Source organism: Kogia breviceps, chromosome 19 (genome assembly GCF_026419965.1).
Source record: "Kogia breviceps isolate mKogBre1 chromosome 19, mKogBre1 haplotype 1, whole genome shotgun sequence".
NCBI lineage: Eukaryota > Metazoa > Chordata > Mammalia > Artiodactyla > Physeteridae > Kogia > Kogia breviceps.
In genome coordinates, this window is record NC_081328.1 from 20,292,018 (window position 1) to 20,311,488 (window position 19,471).

The 19,471-nt window shown below is 38.5% G+C and overlaps 1 protein-coding gene across 21 annotated transcripts in view; it reads left to right on the top strand.

Annotated features, from left to right (window-relative positions):
- The window catches only part of SYNRG (synergin gamma), a 101,324-nt gene that overhangs the window by 33,623 nt on the left and 48,230 nt on the right, over window positions 1-19,471 (top strand). For 14 of the 21 annotated variants that reach the window (XR_010838081.1, XR_010838074.1, XR_010838075.1 and 11 more), the window contains exons 7-14: window positions 197-406; window positions 1,365-1,598; window positions 2,552-2,629; window positions 4,989-5,185; window positions 5,811-6,056; window positions 7,299-7,429; window positions 17,405-17,523; window positions 17,658-17,720. Coding sequence is in view for 4 of the 21 variants with exons in the window: in XM_059048600.2 (XP_058904583.1) it covers window positions 197-406; window positions 1,365-1,598; window positions 2,552-2,629; window positions 4,989-5,185; window positions 5,811-6,056; window positions 7,299-7,429; window positions 17,405-17,523; window positions 17,658-17,720 (1,278 nt within the window). In the remaining 17 variants the exon portion in view is untranslated. The remainder of the gene's footprint in view (window positions 1-196; window positions 407-1,364; window positions 1,599-2,551; window positions 2,630-4,988; window positions 5,186-5,810; window positions 6,057-7,298; window positions 7,430-17,404; window positions 17,524-17,657; window positions 17,721-19,471) is intronic. The other 7 variants (XR_010838084.1, XR_010838085.1, XR_010838087.1 and 4 more) reach the window with 1 other exon arrangement.

Genomic DNA, 19,471 nt, shown 5'->3' on the forward strand with positions numbered 1-19,471 from the left:
ACTAAAAAATTGTTTGTAAATAGACATCAAAGTGTTTTTGCATTCATTGTATGATTCTGTTTGTTACATGTTATTTCTTATTCACCTCCACTATTCATGTTTCAGTATATTCTTTTGGGGTTATACTACATCTTAATTTCTTTTCCCCTGTTGATTTTCATTTCTGTGTGTTTCATTGCCATTTTCCATTTTGCAGATTATCCCACATCATCTCATTCTGCTAAAACTGTCTCCCCATCACCCGCCTTTCTTGATGAAGAAGAATTCAGTGACTTTATGCAGGGGCCTGTTGAAGCTCCCACATGTGGGCCTTCTTCCACTTCCCAGCCTTTTCAGTCTTTCCACCCCACCGCCCCACTTGTCCAGTTGCATGCTCAGAAGGCTGGAGCACAGTATATCCCTCCAGGTCAGAGTCCAGTGTCTGTTGCCTTACATGGTGTCCCTGGGCAAATTCCTTATTTCTCTTCTGCTTTAGCCTCATACAATGTGCAGAAAGCAGGTAACTACTAGACTATTAATGAAAGTATTTTTAAAATCTAGGATAATTTATTTCACTTATATAAGTAGAATAATACAGTGATGTTGGCACAGAAACATGTGCCTGAATATATGAGTACTATTGAAATTCACCAAAGTAAGAATATAGATTTTTTTAATTCTGGGGGCTTCACATTCTGGAAAAGTGATTGGAAACATCTGCTCCTAAATTAGGACCTATTTAAACCACCTTAGAACTTTAAGAACACGCTGATTTCTTCAGGAGATGCCTCTTGTTTGGGGAAACCACCACCATCATTTTCTTAAGAGTAATGAGCCAGGGAAAGCTGCTTTAGAAAGTGCTCTCAGTGATAAAGCACGTTGGGGTCAGAAGCCCAGGCTCTCCATTTACTATCAGTTTGTCCCTGGACAAATCTTTAAACATTTCTGTACCTCAGTTTTATCACTTGTGGGGGCGGGAGGCAGTTACTGTGTCTTGAGGCACAGAATAATGCTGAGAGGGATCTTAGCAGACGTGTACTCATCTACACGTTCTCGGTTGACAGATGAAGAAATAGCCAATAGTTAGTAGAAGTGTCTGTATCTTGTATAGGTCACCAAATTTCTAAGGTAGTACACCTTCCACTATACCATTCTACCTACTGTCTCACAGAATTCCTGAGAATCAAAGTAGATAGTGATGTTTAAGTTCTCTAAAATCGCTAAAGTGTCTCAAGCCCTAGACAAATGTGTGGACTTGAATTATTTCAAAATTTATATTATATGTGGCAGGACCTTCCCTTTATAATTTGGGGGGTGGAGATGGATGGTTGAAAAATTAGAAGCTTGCAGTTACATACAAATAATCCTTCATGCCGTTTGTTTAGGCCCTTCCTTGGAGGAGAAGCTCCTAATATCTTGTGATATAAGTACATCTGGGCAGGAACAAATTAAATTAAATACTTCTGAAGTTGGGCACAAAGCCCTAGGCCCAGGTTCCAGTAAGAACCATCCCAGTTTAACAGCCAATAACGGGGGTGCTGTAGATGGACGTGTAAGTGGTACCACTACCGCAGAGGCAGAAAAGACTTCAGACCAAAACCTGTCCATTGAGGAGAGTGGTGAGCTCATGAAATACTCAGCGAAAAGTTCATTTAACCAAATGTTGCTCAAATGCTAACACCCTAGGCATTAATCTTAAAATGAATGCTGCTTGATTTTGCTAATCGAAATTTTGCTTAAAATATATTTAATGCATTCCTTTCTCTAATTAACCCCTACAATTTTGCTCTGAATTCTTTCAACACACTGTATTCCTTTTAAAAAAAATTTCAATAACCAGTTTTTTTAATCGGAATCATTCCTGATTTAAAACTTCTCCTTTTATTTTATAAAAAACTTTTTCCCCCTTTTAAACTGTCTGTTCTTCTATAAAGTTGAAAAGTTAAAATTTAACTGGAAAAGTCACCAATGAGAATATAGTTTTGCTTCCCTGAAATTAATCGTACACACCGCTGCCTAAATTAGATCCACATTTTTATAAACTCATCTTGCAGAGATGAATTACAACGTGGGCAGCCCAGGAGGCAAACTTTTGGAGGCTGTTTTACAGGACAAAGTGAAAAAAAAATTTTAAACAAAAATGCTATACATCTAAGGCAGCAGTGTCATATTCAGGATTTTAAAAAATGAGACTTTGCAAAGAAGTGTTATTAAAAGCTGCAAGTGAAGCTTGGGCATTTTTTGGTTTTGTTTTGCGTATGTAATCTTTAAACCATCATCTCTCATGTTTTTGTCTTTAATTTGTAATATATGTGACTGGCACAAGCGTCATATGATCCAGAAGATAGATTTTGTACAACTTAGGGGGGGTTTTTTTTGTTTAGTTTTAGTTTACACCTTAGGACATAGGTGTACAGGAGTTGCTTAGAAACCAAATTTTAGTTGTATTGGTGACTTTTTTTTTTTAGTGTCTCCAGTGCTCTTCTTATTAAAAAAAACATGACACAGTGTGATTTCCCCATCTGCTACATGGACCAGTATATACATTAGATAATGTTCTTTAACTTCTTAGGTGTGGGAGTATTTCCCTCACAGGATCCTGTTCAGCCCAGAATGCCTCCTTGGATATACAATGAAAGTTTGGTTCCAGGTAAAAAGAGCTTTTTTGTCCAAGATTCCTATTTGGATACTTTACTTTAAATGTTGTAAATGTAGTTATAAATATTTACTATTGTGGTTACAGAATATGTAGAAGGAGTTGTAACTTTTTATTATTTATTTTTTCTAAAAGAGTACAGAAAATTAAATACGTCTAGTGTTTAAGACTGCCTCATAGGGACTTCCCTCATGGTCCAGTAGTTAAGACTCCATGCTTCCAATGTAGGGGGGCCAGGGTTCGATCCCTGGTCAGGGAACTAGATCCCACAAGCTGCAGCTAAGAAAAAAAAAAGATCCCACATGCAGCAACTAAGACACAGCACAGCCAAATAAATAAATAAATATTTTTTTTAAAACAAGACCGTCTCATGTATGAAATAACTATATAAATGAAGGAGAAGCGTTTTGCTTTAATGTTTTATTGACCATCATATACTTTTATATCTAAAAGCTTTTCTTAGATATATTATATTTTAAAAGACACTATCAAGGGCTTCCCTGGTGGCACAGTGGTTGAGAGTCCGCCTGCCGATGCAGGGGACATGGCTTCGTGCCCCGGTACGGGAGGATCCCACATGCCGCTGAGCGGCTGAGCCCGTGGGCCATGGCCGCTGAGCCTGTGCGTCCGGAGCCTGTGCTCCGCAACGGGAGAGGACACAGCAGTGAGAGGCCCACGTACCGCAAAAAAAAAAAAGACACTATCAAATATTTATTTCACAGATTATTAATAACATCAAGAATAGTACTAATATGTTTAGTTTTTAATTTTCTGAACTCTTGGTGATTCGTTTATATATTTAAAAAATATTCTTTGACTTTGTCAATATAATACTATGTGAAGTAAAAGACCAAGTGGCATCTTTTCCTACATTGGAAGGTGTTGTTTACTTTTTTCTTTATGTATGTTATTAACTGCTGAGCCAAAAAATCACTGAAGTACACATTTTGTGATGTAGTATTCAATTGGTACAAGGGAGTAGTGTGTTTAAGCCATGGTTGATGTGCATAGAATAATGACTATTACAATGGCATTATGTTAATCACTGTTAGTATATTGTAACTTGTTCAATTTGCTTTGCAAACCCCTTAAAAACTAAAGGTAACTTTGATCTTTAGCTCTCTGTGTTGGTCATAGACTTGATCTAGGTTGGTTCTACACTTGATTTAAATAAAACTCATGCAAGATCCCTGTAGCTCAACTTTTTGGGGGAAGAAATTAGTAATGTCTGCTTTTCCTCAGAATCACATAATCACAAACTGAAAGGCTCATTTCCCAAAACCACAGGGGACTTCAGTTGTATATAAAGATAATTGATTTCCTCACAACTGCCCTTAGACAGATTGCATCTTTTCTTCTTCCTCTCTGTCTGCAAGCCAAACAAACAAAATATAGATCTTGGTACATTTTGGGATTCTGTCCCTTTTCTGCCAGCTTATATTTCTTTTTCCCTTCTCCCTCCAAACATACATGTACACATAATTTCCTAGCCAAAATATGTGTTCTTATGGTCAGCCTACTAACCTGTAATCCATATCTAAATGCTAGATGTAAAATTTTTGCTTTAAGCGTTTTTCTGTCTGCCTTAGCCCTACTTTCATCCCCCAAACTCCTCTAACTAGGCTTGCCAGATTTAGCAAATAAGCATACAGAACATCCAGTTAAATTTGAATTTCAGAGAAACAGCAAATAGTTGTTTAGTGTAAGTATACCCCATGCAATAATTGGCATCCTGTATTTTATGTGGCAACCCTATCCCTAACAGCCTTTCCCACTTTGTCCTTTGGAAAGGCCATTTTATAGTGAAAAACTCCCCAACGGTCCCTCCTTTTTTCAAACACTTATTCCGGTCTCTAACTGAAACCCCGTCTTTCTCTAAAGGCTGTGTTCCCAAAGCACCTTACCCAATGATGTTTCCTCTAATAGCCTCTAATTCACTGGGATAAGAGAAAGGCGATATTTGTATAATTCTTGCTTCCCACTGTTATTTTCAAATTAGTCCCACCATCATTACTCTGCAACTTCTTTTTTAAAGTCCAAAACATCTGCTTATACCGCCTCCATCTTATTGTTGTTACTATCTACTAATGAATTATAAGACTTTCTCTTACCTTTAACCCCAAATCTTTGTCTGTAGGGCCAAGCTCCAACCTCTCTTCTAAGCTCCAGACCCTAATTGTCTGCTGGATGTTTCCACTTGAATATCTTTACAGCAGTTTAAACCCTTGATGTGGCTTCAGTTCTCTTAAAGCAGTTTGACTTAAGATTATTCTTGTATAAGCAGCAATGACAACAAAAAAGATGAATCACTTGTAATATGTTTACATTTGTAATCTGGTCTTTCCTTTAATAGATGCGTATAAGAAAATTTTAGAAAGCACAATGACTCCGACTGGAATAGATACTGCTAAACTTTATCCCATCCTGATGTCATCCGGACTTCCCAGGGAAACTCTTGGACAGATATGGGCCTTAGCTAATCGAACCACACCTGGCAAACTTACTAAAGAAGAACTTTATACTGTTCTCGCCATGATAGCAGTAACACAGGTAGACATTGTTTCTAAGATTAGGTCAAATGACTTTCCAATATAAACAGAGAATATGAATCCTTTTTTTCTACAACCTTGCAGAACTCCTTGGACATTAAAATTTAGATTATTTTCAGGATACAGTTCTTCAAAAATGTACAGTTTATATGATGTGCATACTAGCAAAATATTACTTTGTTTAGAGACTTTAATATATTAACATTCTCTGACCTAACTGTAACCCTTCTGAACTTTAAAGTTAGTTAGTAATAGATGAAATTACTCTCTGTCCTTTGAAGTCCTTGTCTAAAATTCCTTAGATATAGATAAAGTATACTCGGTCTGGCAGCAGTTTTTCTCATATTACAAAATCATTGTAAATGATTTGATTGTAGTGAATTAACCAAACTTGTCAGAGTGAAAATGTCAGAATTGGTATGTGTTGGCCATTTCTTTGCTAAATATTAGATTCACATTAACCTCATAATTTATTTTCTTGTATCAAATTCCTGCGTTTTGGGAGAGTCAGAGTGGAAACATACCAGGGCTACAGATTTTACAGTTAGGTCTCTCTTTGCCAGATATGGGTTGTGCGTGGTTTGCAATTTCCTAAAATGTTTCCGTTTTCCTCCTGTTCTGTGTAGAGGGGTGTTCCTGCCATGAGTCCCGATGCTTTAAATCAGTTTCCAGCGGCTCCTGTTCCAACTTTAAGTGGCTTTCCTATGACTTTACCTCCTGCTGTGAGTCAGCCAACTGGGATGCCTTCAGGGCCTGCAGGCTCCATGCCCCTCACCCTCAGACAGCCAGTCATGGGCATTAATCTTGGACCAGTCGGGGGAGCTGCAGCCCAGACTTCCAGTGGCTTCATGTCAACTTATCCTGCAAATCAGGTAAATGGAGAGCCTGTGCAAAATGGGGAGGCTGTGCATATTCTAAGTTATCCCTGAAAATGAATCCAGGCACCTTTTTTTTCCATGAATGCAGAAAAGATTGCTGGATTATGATGGACACTGGAGGTGAAAATTAAGCAGTATTAAAAAAACACAACATTTAATTTTTCATTATTTAAAAAAAAATTTCTTAAGCCTTAAAATACTTGAATTTTGGCTAAAAGTTTATAGTGCTTTATCATATATGTCTTAAACATCAAGCTTAATAAAGCTAATTAAATCCTTAGGCTGTGTCTTTTGAGGAAGCTGCTAAACCTGAAATTAAGATGCTTCAGTTTATTTTTCACTTCTCAGATTAGCAAAAAAAGTTTTAAACATATATTAGTGTCAGTAAAAACGTAGGGAAAAGGGTTTTTTGGTACGGCCTTTTTGGAAGGCACGTTTGGCAATAGCTATCAGAATTCTAAATGTTCGTATCATCTGACCCAGCCATCGCTCTGTTAGGAGTCTCAAAGAACTTAGTAACTCAAATTAGCAAAAATATACAAGGATATTTGTTGTAGCATTGTTTGTTAGAGTAAAAAAGTAGGAATAACTGCATATCCATCAAGAAGAAAGGTTAAATAAATTTTGGTTTACCTCTACAGTGGTAAACTATTAGATTATTAAAATGAATGCCGGTAGATGTACGTGTACTGCATGGAAAAGATGTCCATGTTCTGTAGTTACATTTTTTTTAAAGTGCAGAACAATATAATATAATCTCGTTTTTCTATAAAACAAATGAACTGTTAACAGTGCTCACTTCCTAAGCATGGGATTAGGAGTCCATGTTCATGGTTTCCTTTATACATGTATGTAATGAGTTAAAACAAACTTGGATCACTTCTATAATTTACAAACATGATTAAAATGTTTTATAAAGATGGCAGTTTCTCAGTAATCTGTTTAATGTGATTCAGCTATTTAAAAATTATATAAATTAACTGTTTAAACCAGTCTTTTACTGTTTGTACAAGAGAGCATTTAAAAATATTAGGCAGCATTCCTGCCTTAAGCACTTGAGTTGATGTTTATGTCTAAAGGGTGTTCTTTTAAAATTAGGTGTTTGTACTTAAATGGGAAGAGTTAAAAAGTAGTCTTTGAAAAAAAAAAGTAGTCTTTGAGGTTGACAGTTGAAGATTTGTTATTTACCTTTTTATCATAAGACGTTATCTATTTCAACGTCCTCTGTAAACCTAGGTGGTCAAACCAGAAGAAGATGACTTCCAGGATTTTCAAGATGCTTCCAAGTCAGGATCCCTTGGTGACTCATTCAGTGATTTCCAAGAGTTGCCTGCTTCTTCAAAATCAAATTCTCAGCACGGAAACAGGTAGAAAAGAGTTGAATATAGTTAACACTGTATTTAATAATTGAGAAAGAGGCCATCCACAATGAGAAGCCTAAGTATAAATAAGAGAATTAAGACTCCTTACTCTCATGCTTTCTTGGTTATTCCTAGTGTATTCATACTTTCACTCTTCAAACTTCCTTGCCCTTTGTCCACCTTAAACTTCAGCTTCTACCATTTCCTCCCAGTACACATCTGCTTAACAATATTTCTTTCTGCTTCTGCTAAAACTGATTTATTACAGCTGAGTGCACCTGTGCCAGGCGTGACTTCATGTTCTTATATTAGATCCAGGTCTTCAACTGCTGAAAAGCTTTAAAAAGCTTTAATTATGTGCAGGGGCACATAATTTGACATTTTGCTATATAACATACTATTGCTTTTCCACTGAAATCATCATTTAGAAATCTAAATATTGATTATTTATCCATGTCGCTCTTCTGTTTGAGATCAGTGGCTTTTAGGCCTTCAGGTTTCTGTTTGTTTGTTTGCATAAACATTTTTCTAATGTTTTAACTTTTAGGTACGGTAAGTGATTCAGTATGTTGTCGACACCTTTCCATTTTTTTTAAACATTTTTATTGGAGTATAATTGCTTTACAATAGTGTGTTAGTTTCTGCTTTATAATAAAGTGAATCAGTTATACATATACATATATCCCCATATCTCTTCCCTCTTGCATCTCCCTCCCTCCCACCCTTCTAGCTGGTCACAAAGCCCTGAGCTGATCTCCCTGTGCTCTGTGACTGCTTCCCACTAGCTATCTATTTTACATTTGGTAGTGTGTATATCGATGTTGGCTGTGGGTTTCTCATGTATATCCTTTGTTATGTTGAGGAAAGTCCCCTCTATGCCTACTTTCTGGAGGGTTTTTATCATAAATTGGTGTTGAATTTTGTTGAAAGCTTTCTCTGCATTGATTGAGATGATCATATGGTTTTTCTCCTTCAATTTGTTAATATGGTGTATCACATTGATTGATTTGCATATATTGAAGAAGCCTTGCATTCCTGGGATAAACCCCACTTGATCATGGTGTATGATGCTTTTAATGTGCTGTTGGATTCTGTTTGCTAGTATTTTGTTGAGGATTTTTGCATCTATGTTCATCAGTGATACTGGTCTGTAGTTTTCTTTTTTTGTGATATCTTTGTCTGGTTTTGGTATCAGGGTGATGGTGGCCTCGTAGAATGAGTTTGGGAGTGTTCCTCCAGCTGCTATATTTTGGAAGAGTTGGAGGATAGGTGTTAGCTCTTCTCTAAGTGTTTGATAAAATTCACCTGTGAAGCCATCTGGTCCTGGGCTTTTGTTTGTTGGAAGATTTGTAATTACAGTTTCAATTTCAGTGCTTGTGATTGGTCTGTGCATATTTTCTATTTCTTCCTGGTTCAGTCTGGGAAGGTTGTGCATTTCTTCCAGGTTGTCCATTTTATTGGCATATAGTTGCTTGTAGTAATCTCTTGTGATCCTTTGTATTTCTGCAGTGTCAGTTGTTACTTCTTATTCATTTCTAATTCTATTGATTTGAGTCTTCTCCCTTTTTTTCTTGATGACTCTGGCCAATGGTTTATCAATTTTGTTTATCTTCTCAAAGAACCAGCTTTTAGTTTTATTGATCTTTGCTATCATTTCCTTCATTTCTTTTTCATTTATTTCTGATCTGATCTTTATGATTTCTTTTCTTCTGCTAACTTTGGGGTTTTTTTGTTCTTCTTTCTCTAATTGCTTTAGCTGTAAGGTTAGATCGTTTATTTGAGGTGTTTCTTGTTTCTTAAGTAGGATTGTATTGCTATAAACTTCCCTCTTAGAAGTGCTTTTGCTGCATCCCATAGGTTTTGGGTTGTTGTGTTTTCATTTTCATTTGTTTCTAGGTATTTTTTGATTTCCTCTTTGATTTCTTCAGTGATCTCTTGGTTATTAAGTAGTGTATTGTTTAGCCTCCATGTGTTTGTATTTTTTTACAAATTTTTTTCCTGTAATTGGTATCTAGTCTCATAGCGTGGTCAGAAAAGATACTTGATAATGATTTCAATTTTCTTAAATTTACCAAGGCTTGATTTGTGACCCAAGATATGATCTGTCCTAGAGAATGTTCCATGAGCACTTGAGAAGAAAGTGTATCCTGTTGTTTTTGGATGGAATGGCCTATAAATATCAATTAACTCCATGTTGTTTAATGTATCATTTAAAGCTGTGTTTCCTTATTTATTTTCATTTTGGATGATCTGTCCATTGGTGAAAGTGGCATGTTAAAGTCCACTACTATGATTGTGTTACTGTCAGTTTCCCCTTTTATGGCTGTTAGTATTTGCCTTATGTATTGAGGTGCTCCTATGTTGGGTGCATAAATATTTACAATTGTTCTGTCTACTTCTTGGATTGATCCCTTGATCATTATGTAGTGTCCTTCTTTGTCTCTTGTAATAGTCTTTGTTTTAAAGTCTATTTTGTCTGATATGAGAATTGCTACTCCAGCTTTCTTTTGATTTCCATTTGCATGGAATATCTTTTTCCATCCCCTCACTTTCAGTCTGTATGTGTGCCTAGGTCTGAAGTGGATCTCTTGTTGACAGCATATATATGGGTCTTGTTTTTGTATCCATTCTGCCAGTCTGTGTCTTTTGGTGGGAGCATTTAATCCATTTACATTTAAGGTAATTATCAATATGTATGTTCCTATTACCATTTTCTTAATTGTTTTGCGTTTGTTATTGTAGGTCTTTGCTTTCTCTTGTGTTTCCTGCCTAGAGAAGTTCCTTTAGCGTTTGTTGTAAAGTGGTTTGGTGGTGCTGAATTCTCATAGCTTTTGCTTGTCTGTAAAGGTTTTAATTTCTCTGTCAAATCTGAATGAGATCCTTGCTGGGTAGAGTAATCTTGGTTGCAGGCTTTTCCCTTTCATCACTTTAAATATGTCCTGCCACTCCCTTCTGGCTTGCAGAGTTTCTGCTGAAAGATCAGATGTTAACCTTATGGGGATTCCCTTGTGTGTTATTTGTTGTTTTTCCCTTGCTGCTTTTAATATGTTTTCTTTGTATTTATTTTTGATAGTTTGATTAATATGTGTCTTGGCATGTTTATCCTTGGATTTATGCTGTATGGGACTCTCTGTGCTTCCTGGACTTGATTAACTAGTTCCTTTCCCATATTAGAGAAGTTTTCAAGTATAATCTCTTCAAATATTTTCTCAGTCCCTTTCTTTTTCTCTTCTTCTTCTGGGACCCCTATAATTCGCATGTTGGTGCATTTAGTATTGTCCCAGAGATCTCTGAGACTGTCCTCAATTCTTTTCATTCTTTTTTCTTTATTCTGCTCTGCAGTAGTTATTTCTACTGTTTTATCTTCCAGGTCACTTACTCATTCTTCTGCCTCAGTTATTCTGCTATTGATCCCGTCTAGAGAATTTTTAATTCCATTTATTGTGTTGTTCAGATTATTTGTCTGCTCTTTAGTTCTTCTAGGTCCTTGTTAAATGTTTCTTGTATTTTTTCCATTCTGTTTCCAAGATTTTGGATCATCTTTACTATCATTATTCTGAATTCTTTTTCAGGTGGACTGCCTGTTTCCTCATTTGTTAGGTCCGGTGGGTTTTTACCTTGCTCATTCATTTGCTGTGTGTTTCTTTGTCCTCTCATTTTGCTTAACTTACTGTGTTTGGGGTCTTCTTTATACAGGCTGCAGGTTCGTAGTTCCCATTGTTTTTGGTGTCTGCCCCCAGTGGCTAAGGTTGTTGCAGTGGGTTTTGTAGGCTTCCTGGTGGATAGGACTAGTGCCTGTGTTCTGGTGGATGAGGCTGGATCTTGTATGTCTGGTGGTGTGTTTTGGGGTGTCTGTGACCTTATTATGATTTTAGGCAGCCTCTCTGCTAATGGATGGGGTTGTGTTCCTGTCTTGCTAGTTGTTTGGCATAGGGTGTCCAGCACTGTAGCTTGCTGGTTGTTGAGTGGAGCTGGGTCTTGGCATTGAGATGGAAATCTCTGGGAGATTTTTGCCATTTGATATTATGTGGAGCTGGGAGGTCTCTTGTGGACCAGTGTCCTGAACTTGGCTCTCCCACCTCAGAGGCACAGCCCTGACACCTGGCTGGAGCACCAAGAGCCTGTCATCCACACGGCTCAGAATAAAAGGGAGAAAAAAAGAAAGAAAGAAAAAGATAAAATAAAGTTATTAAAATAAAAACATAAAGTAATTATTTAAAAAATTTTTTTAAGTAATTAAAAAAAAGAAAGAACAACCAAACCAAAAAACAAATCTACCAGTGATAACAAGGGCTGAAAACTATACTAAAAAAAAAAAAAAAAAGAAAGAAAAGAAAACGGACAGACAGAACCCTAGGACAAATGGTAAAAGCAAAGCTATACGGAGAAAATCAAACACAGAAGCATACGCATACACATTGACAAAAAGAGAAAAAGGGGGGAAAGTATATATATCGTTGCTCCCAAAGTCCACCTCCTCAATTCGGGATGATTCCTAGTCTATTCAGGCATTCCACAGATGCAGGTACGTCAAGTTGACTGTGGAGATTTAATCTGCTGCTCTTGAGGCCGCTGGGAGAGATTTCCCTTTCTCTTCTTTGTTCACACAGCTCCTGGGGTTCAGCTTTGGATTTGGCCCCGCCTCTGCGTGTAGGTCGCGTGAGGGCGTCTGTGCTTCGCTCAGACAGGACGGGGTTAAAGGAGCAGCTGATTCGGGCGCTCTGGCTCACTCAGGCCGGGGGGGGGGGGGGGGATGGAGGGGTACGGAATGCGGTGCGAGCCTGCGGCGGCAGAGGCCAGTATGACATTGCACCAGCCTTAGGCGTGCCGTGCATTCTCCTGGGGAAGTTGTCCCTGGATCACGGGACCCTGGCAGTGGCGGGACCCTGGCAGTGGCGGGCTGCACAGGCTTCCGGGAGGGGAGGTGTGGAGAGTGACCTGTGCTTGCACACAGCCTTCTTGGTGGCCGCAGCAGCAGTCTTAGCATCTCATGTCCGTCTCTGGGGTCCGTGCTGATAGCCACGGCTCACGTCCGTCTCTGGAGCTCCTTTAAGCGGCGCTCTGAATCCCCTCTCCTTGCGCACCACGAAACAGAGGCAAGAATGTCTCTTGCTTCTTCGGAAGCTCCAGACCGTTTCCTGGACTCCCTTCCGGCTAGCTGTGGCGCACTAGTCCCTTCAGGCTGTGTTCACGCCGCCAACCCCAGTCCTCTCCCCGCTATCCGACCTCTGAAGCCCGAGCCTCAGCTCCCATCCCCCGCCCGCTCCGGCGGGTGAGCAGACAAGCCTCTCAGGCTGGTGAGTGCTGGTCGGCACCGATCCTCTGTGCGGGAATCTCTCCGCTTTGCCCTCTGCACCCCTGTTGCTGCGCTTTCCTCTGCGGCTCCGAAGCTTCCCCCCTCTGCCACCCCCTGTCTCCAGTAGTGAAGGGGCTTCTAGTGTGTGGAAACCTTTCCTCCGTCACAGCTCCCTCGCACTGGTGCAGCTCCTGTCTGTATTCTTTTGTCTCTGTTTTTTCTTTTTTCTTTTGCCCTACCCAGGTACGTGGGGAGTTTCTTGCCTTTGGGGAGGTCTGAGGTCTTCTTCCATCATTCAGTAGGTGTTCTGTAGGGGTTGTTCCACGTGTAGATGTATTTCTGATGTATCTGTGGGGAGGAAGGTGATCTCCGCGTTCTACTCTTCTGCCATCTTGAAGCTCCTATCTCCATCATTTTTAAAAAGTACTTAGTAGATACTTCTACCACTGATTAGAGCACATGAGGCTTTGAGTAAGCAATGTGAATGTCTTTGGTTGTTTTTGGAACTTGTTTTTGTCAAGGTACATATTCCATTTCTCTTGGTACATATTCCATTTCTCTTATGTTCCTATTTGTGCAGTTTCATTCATCTTTTCTATTTTAACCAATTGATTATTTCTTAGTCAACACTTCCTGCAGACACTGTTAGAAGAACTAAGGGATAGGCATTATAGAGAATTAGAAATTAGGGAAAGAATTATTCTCCTGATTTTAAGACTACATCAAACACTTGTAAATGACACATAGAAGAAACATACTAGGGGTGTGACTGTAAAGTACTGGGAGTTCCAAGCCCGCTATACCAGCACACACACGTATTAACCTAATAGATACATAACACTTCTTTTTCAGGTCTTTTCCTCTGCACAAATTGATATGTTCTACGCTATCTAGAACATATCTGAATGACCCAAAGCATCTCAAATTACCTCCATAAAATGATTCATTGTTTTCCTGCTCAAAGCAAAATAAAGATTTGTTAGATCACCATATCCAGTCACCTAATCAGAAACATGCTGTTTTTGTCTCCCTTCTCTCTCCTCTACCGCCATCAACTCGGTCAGCTCTGCTTGGCGTGGGAAAAGGCCGTGTGTGTTCTGGCTCCTGCGAACCCTCTCGACTGTTGCCATTTCTCCACAGCTTTCCTCCAGCCACACGTAAACCGCCAAACTGACCATGCTCTTTCATGCTTCTGGCCTTTTCCATTCTGTTTTCTTCAATCTGAAATTCTCTCTATAGTTAATTCTAGTTCCATGTCGAAAATTGGTTCATTATAGCAAGTATTTACTAACTCCACTCCATCAGTCCCCACCTCTAAGATGAGTTAAGGGTGTCTCCTTCTCTACTGCCATGGTAGCCTGTGAATATCTGTGCCATAATTGCCATTACTGGTTTACCTGACTGTTCCCCTCACTAGGCTGTAAGTACTGAAGACAGTATTTCATGTCTCTGTATGTAGTACTTAGCCTGTGATATGTAATTAATAAAGGTTTGTTGGATGAATATATTGTAGTATGAAGGTTAGAAACCAAATTTAACAAATTGATGGTTCATTCCTCAGGGAGAAAACTTTCAGCAGATGAAATTAAAATTTGGGCATAGAAAGTTTTAAGATGGTGGCCGGACCTGAGATACATGGGGTTTTAGCAATTTTGTGTGGCATTATCTCCATACAGTAGTTTACTTTCATATACAGCCATACTTTGCAGATTTTTCTTCTTCAGTTCTGGCTTGACTACTTCTGTGCTTTCCTTGCATGAAAACATTTTGTTCATGTCTAAGAATCCACACTCACTGTTTCTTTATTCATTCAGAAACATGCATCTCCTGTGTGCCAGACACTGGGGTAGGCACTAGAAATACAGAAGCAAAAAGCACAGTTTCTGCTCTAAAGATAGTTAGTTTTATCTGGGTATTTATATTATCTAATAAAACTCTCTTAGAATTGCTCCTTCAGTAGTGTGTTTGTGTGTTCATGTATAATGAATTCCCTAGTTTATGATGATCTGTATTCCATATTGTGAGTTATTTTTAAAGGATATTTGTTAAATCATGATATAAGTAGGTAAGACCACTTTGAGCAGTATTTTTAAGCAAAAATGGACATTATTTGTTTGAGAAGATGAAAAGGCAAGTAAGGTGTTAAAATAGGCTAGGGCCAAGAGTATTGTTACTCTGAAAAAATGACACTAGTTAAGGGCAGGCACCAGTTATGGGATGCCTTATGATTTGTGACATAATCTGTAAAGCATTTTAGAAATAAGTGGCATGGTGAAAGTGATTTTTGCTACTAGGTATGGAATAAATGCAGCTTCCATGGTAATCCTGTTGTGAGGTTATGAGAGTTACCCTGGGTTTAGAGTTACAGATACCGAAAAGTATGTATCTGAGAAATTGGTTGGACTCTGTGTTGAACTGGATGTCAAAGGAGGAATAGCACTTGAGCTGGCATGAAAGGACATCTGGAAGTGAGCAACATCATTCATTTATCCATTTGGAAAATACTTACCGTGTGCCAGGCACTGGGGAGCCTCGTATAATAAACAAAGCGGTCATGGGGCGCTGATGATAGAATAGTTCAAAAAGGATTAAGGTGTAGGAGTTTTGAGTTGGTTTATTTTCTTTGCTTTTTAAATGGGTGTATTTATTTATTTACTTATTTATTTGCGGTACACGGGCCTCTCACTGTTGTGGCCTCTCCCATTGCGGAGCACAGGCTCTGGACACGCAGGCCCAGCGGCCATGGCTCACGGGCCCAGCCGCTCCGCGGCATGTGGGATCCTCCCAGACCGGGGCATGAACCCATGTCCCCTGCATCGGCAGGCGGACTCTCAACCACTGCGCCACCAGGGAAGCCCTAAATGGGTGTATTTAGCAGGTTGAGCAACTCAGTGAAGTCACCTACCACAGCCACATGAAGTAACTGTAAAACACAAATGATACACTAGAGAAAAAGCAAAGCACTTTTTTGTGGCTAAATTCTCTAAAGTCTCATCTTTCAATAGAATGCAGGTTCTTAAATTTTAAAACAGTATGCCTCTCTCACTGAGTACCTTTCGTTAGTATTAAACAGTAGAAATAACCATTTGCATGTTTGGAACAGATAACTACTTTATATAACTGGCATAAACACTTTCATGGTGATTTTTTTAATCTAATAAAAACTTTAAGGAAAGAACTGGAATGAATTCTTCCTTTGTAATATGCATAAAATTACAGTCTGAGTCATAGCGTTTTTTGAATGGAATTTTATTTTGTTGACATCACTCAGTAGTACTACATTACTCTGAAGATCCTCTGGTTTTTTTCCAATTCTGAAAATAATTTTTAAATTAATAATATTCAAATATATGTCATATTTAGTAGAAGATTTTACGACGCACTTTAAAGGGCCATAGCTAACATTGGCGATCATGAAAAAACATAGATCATTCAACTTTGTGATTTTTTCCTAAGACATTAATTACCTTTTTTCCTATGTAACATTCTGCTCAATGTGTTGTAGTTTAATTACTTATGGAACTTTTAGAAATCCACCTATACTGTATAAACAGTGACCTATTTGTCCAGATCAAATATGTAGCAGCTGTTTGGTATTGGTGTGAAATTATAGTATTTGATAGCACTAAGTCCTCCAGGCACTGCAGACGCGCGCATTAGCATGCATGTGCAAGAGCAGGGTTTTTACCTTGCTTGTAGGCCACTGATAAGAAGATTTAAATGACTGTAGAAGATTTTTGCTCCAGGGCAAAGAACTCAATAGAAATCAATTTATATAACTTGTGTGTATGGTATTGAATGACACAAACTAGTAGTGGAATGTAGTCATTCATATGTAAAGGTGGTTTTTCCAGGGAGCTGCCTGGGTCTGATAAGGGGGAAAAAAAAAAAGGCAATGCTTTTATAGTCTGTGTTTAAGCCGCCCAAGAATTACCCACACAGATACTACTCTTTATACTATTTTTCCATCCAGCAGGGAGGTGTGTCCACAGGCAAAAGTATCTTTATCTAATTTTGAAGTGATTGTTGTTTTGCTGCAAAGATAGCTTCTGGAACTGCTGATGTGATCCTCGTAAAAATGCAATTTGTATTAACTCTACTGCTGCTTATCAGATGTGGGAACTTCTGCCACTAAGCAATGCAGTGTGATCAAAAGAAGGACAATTTACATCTTGGCTTGAACAGCATTTCATAAATAGATTTTTATCTTAACTATTCCACCTCTGCATTCTGAACCCATTTTAGAGAATAATTTATATTAAGGTTAACATAATTTACTTTAAAATATTGGGTATACGTACTTGGAGCAGTTCACTTTCACAGTTTTATGGACCTAAATTTAAAATTACAGGAAGTCATCATTCTATAATAATCTATTTCTAATGCCATTCCAGTGGTTCTTATGGCTTAAAGATGATTAGATGGTCAGCATGGATCTGACTCCTTTTCACATAATCAAGAAAAGAATCATTGCTTGAGTGTTGTTTCAGTATTTTTTTTTTCAAGGAAAAGGACGTTGTTTTTTGTCATTTGTGGTGTACCTATATAGTTTCTAACTTTTAAATCAGGGAGTCATGAGTTTTAACTAGGTATCTGTGTGCCATTTTAATTCTAAGTTCTTCCTTGATGACAAGGTAAGGAGACAATGTTCTAGTCATTAAGAAATATTTCTTTTTCCCTTTCAGTGCCCCTTCTTTGTTGATGCCGCTTCCTGGAACTAAAGGATCAGCGTCAGTGGATAAATATGCTGTGTTTAAAGGAATTCCAGCTGACAAGTCCTCTGAAAATACTGTTTCATTTGGAGGTAAAACAGTTCATAAATTCATGAACCTGTGAATGTAAATTTTTGTTTTTAGTGGTGACCTTTTATGGTGAATGTCCTTGAGCTGTGATCTTAAGGTTCCTAACCTTAATTGGGCTTCTGTCTTTTTATCATAGAGCCTGGTGATAAATATAGTGCTTTCAGAGAACTTGAACAGACAGCAGAGAGTAAATCTTTAGGTAAGTTTTTGTTTCCTTAAATGGATAAATTATTTCAATTTTTAATAAGAGATTTTTATGGTTCTTTCAGTAGCATCCCAAACATTCTTTTATTTTACTGTGTGTGGTTGTTTTTGTTTCATTTTGTAGCTCTGGAAATTACAAGAAAGAAAAATGTGGTTCAGTTATTTGATAATTTAGAAAAATTATTTTCTAAAATTTAGGGCAAACCGCAAATCAATGTAATTTCCTTTGAAGATAGTGCATTCCCTTTCACTGGAAGCCTTCAAGCCAATTTAGACTCCTGTGACCACTTTCGGTTATTTTAACGCTCAAAACAAGACTTGAGCTTTTGGCAGTGCAGCAATCTGTGGACTGTGCAAAAGGCAGCAACCAGTCTTTTATGTCTCAAGATTTCCAAAATTGGCTGTAATTTAATGAGTAGAAGTGAGAGGGCTTTGTGTACCTGTGTGGTTCCTATCTCTGATAGAAGGGCTTAAATAGAGTAGAAGGGAATGTAGAATGATAATTTGAGAGCCATATATGTAAAGTCATATCTGTGGCTAAATCCTACTAGAAACCTGATGTGTAGGATTTCGATAATCCATAAGTCAAATGATATCCTTTAAAGCTTAACCGCACATGCTGCGTAATTTGTATCCTCTACTGAGGAGTTCTTCCTGGGAACAGTACCACATTCTATCTCTCTGTATTGGACAATCAAATTTGGAACATCCTTCCACAATCATTTGTTCTAACCCTTTTCTCCAAGCAATGGGGAGGGCATGGGGAGGTGGGGGGAAATAACAGGAAAGGTAAGGTGTATGTGTGAAAGTTAAAATAGAAAGTGTACTGCTTAAATATCTCTAGAAATATTCAATCTTTTACAGTTCCTAGGTTCTAGAAATGTTTCCTTGTGTTTCATTCAAGCCTTTAGGATGTAATAACTTTCTTCCTCAGTGCCTGTATTAGGTACTAGGAGTACAAAAATAAACCCCAGAGCAACTTCTGGTTTTGTTAATTTGGCATTTACTCCTAGCAATGCTTTTATCAACTCTTGGGCCAAGGCAAGTTTGGACTAAAGAGCCTGGTTTAATATCAGGGTTCTTTATATACTCTGGTATTAGTGATCGTATGATATGTTATTCCTGGGAAACACCATGGTGCTACCACAGTGTAAGCAGCACATCTTAGCCCTGCTTTTGCAGTACTTTACGAACAGAATCCCAGATGGTGGTTGCCATTGTTGTGTGCTTGCTTTCATTCCTGTCTTACCTTTAAGGCTTTCCAGGGAGAGATGCCAACTTTGTTCATTTTAGGAGAATATTTTTTTCTACTCTCATTAAAAATACAGGGCTTACCTGGTGGCACAGTGGTTAAGAATCCACCTGCCAATGCAGGGGACACGGGTTCGAGCCCTGGTCCGGGAAGATCCCACATGCCGCAGAGCAACTAAGCCCGTGCACCACAACTACTGAGCCTGTGAGCCACAACTACTGAGCCTGCATGCCACAACTACTGAAGCCCACATGCCTAGAGCCTGTGCTCCACAACAAGAGGAGCCACCGCAGTGAGAAGCCCGCACACCGCTTCGAAGAGTAGCCCCCGCTCGCCGCAACTAGAGAAAAGCCTGCGTGCAGCAACCGAGACCTAATGCAGCCAAAAATTAATTAATTAATTAATTAATTTTAAAACTTAAAAAAAAAAAGTGAACTGAAAAGCTACCCGTGAAGTCATATGCTTAATGTACCTCCTGATAAGCACGCTTCCAG